Source organism: Tigriopus californicus, chromosome 11 (genome assembly GCF_007210705.1).
Source record: "Tigriopus californicus strain San Diego chromosome 11, Tcal_SD_v2.1, whole genome shotgun sequence".
Classification (NCBI taxonomy): domain Eukaryota; kingdom Metazoa; phylum Arthropoda; class Copepoda; order Harpacticoida; family Harpacticidae; genus Tigriopus; species Tigriopus californicus.
The window spans coordinates 8,210,801-8,217,791 of record NC_081450.1 but is presented as its reverse complement, the minus strand read 5'-3'; the positions used below and the strand labels follow the sequence as shown (position 1 = coordinate 8,217,791).

The 6,991-nt window shown below is 36.4% G+C and overlaps 1 protein-coding gene across 1 annotated transcript in view; it reads left to right on the top strand.

Annotated features, from left to right (window-relative positions):
* Nucleotides 1-262: 262 nt before the first annotated feature.
* Nucleotides 263-6,991, top strand: part of LOC131890336 (kynurenine 3-monooxygenase-like) — a gene marked incomplete in the record, with an annotated part of 19,365 nt that continues 12,636 nt past the window's right edge. Inside the window, 3 exon segments of the mRNA XM_059239665.1 lie at nucleotides 263-550; nucleotides 3,118-3,187; nucleotides 5,063-5,297. Coding sequence (XP_059095648.1) covers nucleotides 506-550; nucleotides 3,118-3,187; nucleotides 5,063-5,297 — 350 coding nt within the window.

Here is a 6,991-nt window from a genome sequence, read left to right as displayed (position 1 = left end):
GGTTTTGCCAGTTATTTCCTACGTCAAAATGCTCAAAGGATTTGCCCCCCCCATCCATTGGCCAGATAGAAATGCATGAAAGCAAAAATTAAATGGATTTTGCCATTTACACAACAATACTAATCCTAAACAAGTGTCAAGCTCTCATTGACACCCGAGGTTATTTCAGAGACTAGGTTATACTAAGATGAAGTGTATGCTAACAAATTTTGTAAGTGGTGGTTTGCTGTAACAGAACATATTTCCCATTGGACTCCGAGTTTGTCATTACCGCAAAAGGCTCGCAAGGCTCATTCTTTTCAATCACGCAACCAAGGTCATTTGAGGGTGTACTAAAAACGGCTTAGGCTTAGTGTAAAAGTAGGAGGGAGCTGAGAATCTAGTTTTCGTTAAGAGATCTTTCATAAGGTAGCAACTGAACATGTGTTTGCAAAGACCCTAGGAGAAGAGGCAACAACAAAGTGAGCGGTGCTACTGAATTGATTTGTGTTTGTTGAAAATTACCATGAGTGATAAAAAGGAAAAGGCTGTTATCGTGGGTGGAGGATTGGTAAGCATCAATGCCTCTTTTATAACTTTTGTCGGTAATGATGTTCTTTTGGGGACATAAGGCGGGGGTGCTCATTTGATATGAGGGCAGGGACACTGCCATGACCAGTTCTGTGCTGGTCTTGTTTTGTGTGTTTATATTTAGGCCTGTAATTAAGTCCTAACCAGTGGTTCGGGTCTCGTAATTATTTTTACACATTCTTTAGTCTTTCATTATTCACGGCGGTTCCGACTACACTTAAAAAGATTGTGCTCAAATGCCAAGCATTGTAATTGCGTTTTTCCTTGTTGAAACAGCACAAGGATCAAGTTTGAAAAAGTATGTTTCATTAAGATAAGCTCTTATAAGGATATTAATCCACTGAAAACCTATTAGAAGATAGCATTTTTAAAATCGTTGTTAATAGACATTGTGAGCATCCTTAGTTATGTCTTCAATTCAAATTTCATAAAAATCCATTGAACAGGCTCTGATATATTACCCTTCAAAAGATGTAATTTGCAACAAATTAGGCTGCAAAATGCTCTGGTTATACCTTACAGAAATTGCCAAAAAATATAATTTGCTTTTTCAATGTCCCAAAAATAAATGAAAACGTTCCATTTCTCAAAAGCATGCAGAACAACCAAAAAATAGTATATAATATCATTTAAAACTTACTTAAAATAAAACATTCATAACTATAATATCATAATCGTTAACCATGAGTTCATTTATTTGTGATCGTGAAGTTTAAGACATTTTTATTACCATTTGATGAAAATGCTTTTGGTACGTAGAAAATAATCCGTGCAAAAAGTGGCAAATTTGAAAATTAAACTGGCAGATGTATCCTTGTAAAATTTCAACCACAAGATTGGCTAGTCTACCATGCCAAGTTTAAGAAAGAATAATTGGAAATTTCAAATACTTAGGAGATTTTAGGTGCCTATATTAATTTATTTTAGGCTTTAGGGAAATGTTTATGAAACTGAAAGAATATCATTTATTTTCATGCTATCATAAAAGCACATCATTTGTTTTTTGCAATTAACTAAGTTAGGTTTATGTCATTTTTCGATCTATTTTATTGCAAAATGCAACTTTCAAAGTGTAATAACTAAGCATCTGCTGAATAGATATTGATAAAATTTGATATCAGTGCATAACTAAGAGTTCTGATAATATTGTTTGGCTAGGTTTTGCACAAAGATACTTAAAAATGTATTTTAAGTGCATTTATATACTAATATGAGCTACTTTTAAAGATACTTTAGAAACAAAAATTGCTCCTTTTGTTTATTTAGCAAAGAAATTGGCAACTAGAAGTCTTGGCATTTGAGCAAGTACTTAATCAGGAATTATAACCACCGTGTATTGTTTTCAATGCAATTCAATGCAAGTTTGAGCATTTCTATATTTAGTGTATGGTACCTAATGACAAGAATGCTTATTGCGATAAAATATATAAGTTTTGGTGAAGTCTTCTTCAAAGGATGACGTAATTTGCATAATTGTAGCCATATATTACGTACTTTGCCCGAGAACGTTGCCTCGTCACGAGTTCTGGAATGACAATCACTGAAGCCTTTTGAATATCTGCAAAATCATTAAATGATAAGAGTCATTTCAATATTTCCCTACTCTCCTGATCTTCCCTCATAGACCCCTTCAAGCTGATATGACTAGGAACTTAGGTTAACGCGTGCGTTCTCTTTCAATATAAGATTATGAGTAGCGGTCGACCGTAAATGGTTTACCGTTCAAATGGATAAACGTTTGCAGTACCAAGCCAAATATCTATCTTCCAAGGTACCTGCTTCTTGACGAGCTACGGCAATTTTTTACAGAGGAGTTCACGATTTAAGCGGCAAATTCAAAAAGCATGGAAGTTTCCCGAAAAAAGCTATTGCAAAGTCAATTTACTTAATGCTTAGATTATATCAGAGAGAAAGCTTTGAAGTTAGATGCACCTTAGCATCCTTTAACGTTCTATTTCACTGGAATGAGCTACTGTTTACAAGCGTGTAATATAGGACTGACGCGCTGTAAGCCAAATTCGATCTTAGCTAATTTGGTACTCAAAGACCCAACAGTCGGCGAAAAAATTTAACTGCCTCCGCTGTTTTGCTTCCACGTAAGAGCAAACTTTTAACGTCAGTAAAATTGACAACTTCAAATGCTTGGGATTTTTGTTTCGATAAAGTTGAATAAATAACTGAAATTATGCACGGCGCAAGTTAGCTTGGCATCTTGTCGGTAATTTTGTTTCATGAATGACTTCAACTGTTTGCTTTTCCCTCCACTTCTCAAGGGTAGTTCACTAAAATGGTTTCTAACGAAGACGTAATTCGTTCAAAGATTGCTCCACAAACTTCTAAAGTTATCTTACATCGACCGGGTGATTCAAGATTACGTGATAGGTGGTAAAGTGTCTATTGTCCCAAGACATTTTGGTCTCAGAGGCTCAACAGAAAATCACGAAACAACCTTTTTGCGGAATTATCACACCGGCAGCTAATCGGAATGTAATCCTTAGTAGTGCTAACTAAAATAGAAATACCTAAAGTGTTCAAAATAATTTTTAGGTTGGAGCGTTGGAGGCATGTTTTCTAGCCAAACGAGGTGTAGAGGTACACCTTTACGAATACAGAGACGGTATGTATTTCGAAAGGAAAGTGAGTATCAGACCAAAGCCAGCCCATAATCGACTCGAAATAAAATGAAGAATAGGGGCCAAATATTAAGGCATTATTGTAGAAGTATAATCGAAATTATGTATGCTCTAATTACCATTGTTAGGGCTCTTTTTAGTGGCGAAATCTTACGAATACGATGAATCACCATAACTTATTGATTAGAAAGTAATTCCCTTAAACCAAAAAATATAGTTTCAACAATCCATGTTGTATCGCTTTGTGTCGAAGAATGTGCTTTTGAAAACAGGTATAGTAAAAGTGATTGACTCGGTGCAAAAAGCGGTGCCGAACTTCCACAAGCTGAGCTTTCCACGTCAAGTGGGCTCAATTTTTGACTAAGTCACGGCAAGTTATCTTCAATTTCTCTAATTTTTGACGCAATGGTTTGTTGACATCTGAAAACGCCACACAAGTTTCAGATGCCTAGGCCATCCAGGGCCTATTCTGGAGCCAAGACCGTTTTTGGCCAAACCACTTGACCATCGATGTTTGACCAGCCATAACTCCGCCTGTAGTTATCATTTTGAGATTAATTTTGTATCAAAATACTCCTGAGACAATGGCCTTTTAATTGAATTATAACAAAAAAGTGGACAATTTGAAATTCGAAGAGCAATGCTCTTATTTAACCTTTGACCTTCGACATTTATGTACTGGTCTGAACGATTTTTCCCTCTTGCCCAGAGTACGATTGTTGACTGGAACATCCAAAACTTTGAACTGGAAAATGGCGATTTCCGTTCAGTTTAAATTTCCCCCCTCCTTCGCCTCTTTACTTTGGTGGGGGTTGCTTGTTTGTCACGACCCGCCCTAATATAAACATGATGAAGGTCAGCATTGAGAAACAGTGGCATGAGATGCCTCAAGCTACATTATCAAGACATGCGCAAAGTTTGGGCCACGATTGGAGGCCGCCATCGGGGCCGAGAGAAGCCATATTGAATAAAAGCTGTTGATGGAACACCTGAAAGAGGCTTTTGTTCTAGATATTTTTTCTATTCCTTGTTTGTTAATAATTATACCCCATTTTCTAATGAAAGACGATTCCCTATATTTTCCAAAGGCGTTCAGAGTTACTACGAACTGGAGTCGGCTGATATTTGGGGGGGAAAGCCCTACGTAAGTTCTAAAAAATCTAGTTGTCAAATTTGGTACAGATGTTGGTATAATGTAACAGTATTTGACTCAATGTATGGCATATGAAGCAAATGATTTTTTTGAAAGCACGTTTTATTCCTGAGGCTGAGACAACTTTTTATTAGATTGGACGACTTTGGGCTTTAGAATTTGGAACTTGGAAATTATTTAATTTTTTTTATTTTTTATTTTTTGAACTTTCTGGCAAGACCTCATGAAATTGCAGAAATATTTAAAATTTTCGTCCGCTGCTTTTCCAACCTAACGTTGCCCATCTTACCCATCTTGCCTCGAGCTCGTCTCTCTTGGAATGTGAGTGTGGCCATTCTCTATGCGATTCACATGCGCAAACGAAAACGAGAACAATGTAGTGAGACTAACAATACCCTACGTGCAGTAGTTGGAAAAGCTTTGTTGTAAAAGCAATCGGCTTTTCCCTAGAGCTAAAACCAATATTTCTGTGATAGCTAATTTATATGATGATAAGAGAGGAACAAACAACTATTGTCACATACAAGGAGAAATGCTCCGATCTATATTCCCATAGATAACTACGTTACATTATGCTTGTTGTCATTGAGTTTCTCAATCAGCAACAATGAATGAATGTTTTTTGTGCATTAGCGTAGAAATTTGTCCAAGTCATTACTTACCACTAGTCCAAGTGTATGGCTTATGCGTTGCCATTTTTATCCAGATATTCGCAACATGGAACATGTGGCCGGAAAGAGCATTAATCTGTCGCTTTCCGTTCGGGGCCGAGCTGCACTGGCCCACCTGGGTTTGGATCTGCACCTCACGCAGGATTACGGGATTCCCATGCGGGCCAGGATGATCCATCCAATCCAAGGCCACACGTACGCTGTCCCATACGGTAAAGAGGACCAGTGCATTTACTCTGTGGGTCGGCGATACCTCAACGAACTTCTCCTCGACGGCAAGTGACTGACAAGCTCCAAGCATGAGTCATTTAACCTTGGAAATTGATTTGTTGTATAGCACATTTCTTTTTGATTTTGAATCCGGACTATTTTTTTTAAATGTCGGACTTGTCGGCAAGAAAAAACTTCGTCTTATTTTTCAACAAAATTAAATTTCATCCCACAAAGATTCCATTAACAACAATAATATTAGTGATACATAATCCCGTTATTGGTGGCATGCTTTTTAGTACTATAAAGAAGAGATTGATTATATCTCCCAATTTTTGATGCCGCAGAATCAAAATTCTATCAATTGCAACCTAGTTCATTTGCCCTTCGCTTCGATTTTCATTATCATGCTTCAAGAAGGTATTGTGCATTTAGGTTACCCTTTTTTTCGTACATTTTGGAAAAAGGCGTCTTGGGATTTGTGTGGAATCTACTCCAATTTTTGGTGTTGATTATGATTAGATTATTAATCGAGCGGGTAAAAGCATTGAATTTCAATAGGAAATATTTTGGCCATTTTCTCAAAAAGTAAATATTTAGACGTTTTCAATCGCGTGGGTAATATTTTGCACACTTTTATCATACTCGCATAATCGTTCGAGTGGTAAAGAAGATGAAGCAAATAATGATTAATTTTTTGTGCTTTTATACTGCAGCTGGGCCTTCCATGAACTTTACTAACTAGATATGATAGAGGGGAATTTTCAACTACGTATGGCTATCTACCGGATGTTTCATAATGATCTGGATTGGTCTCACAGGGTAACCCGTTGGAGGTTAGGCAACAACATAGAGTTTAGTTTGTACTATTTCACAGATTTTTTAGAAACTTTAGAATGTGCATGAGGAATGAGGACCATTAGTGAAAAAAGAAAAATATACCTGTGTTTAAGAAAGTAGGAGAATTGTCATTGTTATTGATAAGTCCTGAAAACTACTATAGGTGACCCTCAAATAAGAAGAAAAGTTGAACATTGATTGATTGGTTGATTGGTGGGAAATCTAAATAGCAAGCTGGGTGTTGACTTAATAGCTTCTTCTTAGGTGATATCAATCCCATCCTAAGTAAGCTACCAATCTAGTCACACTTGAGTTATATTTTGCTCCCCATCTCGAGAGCTTGAGTACGCAAAATGAAGCAAAAAACACTATCGAACAAAACTCAAAGCCAAATGTGTATTTCAAGTATCCGAAATTCGAAGTTCTACTTGTATGTTTACGCATTTCAGTAAGAAATATTTGCAGCTTTTTGAATTAAATAGTATTTAAATATTTGGCCGTTTTTAGTGCAATGTTTCTTAGTTATAACGTTAGGCTATTCCATAACTATTTTTATTATGTTTTGAAGTTCTCTACATTATAAACTTTTTTCATCAGAACAGCAAATCAGTCTCCAAATTTAGTGGAGGCCATTTGCATCCTGTTGAGGATTGAAAAATACCCTAATTGTACCTAAAAAAACATTTACTTTGACACAAACTTGCCCATCGATTTTTTGCCGAGTTTCAGATCGAGAGGTTTGCTCTAATATATTTTCTTCCCTACGCTTATTTAAAAGATTGAAGAAGTCCAAGTTACCGATGTCTGAAATTTGTAACTTTGAGTTAGGCCGTAATTCAGCCAAATTGGTGAATGCCCCAAAAATAATAATCCTTTTAATCACCATTGACTGATTTTGTTTTGGAATATTTCAG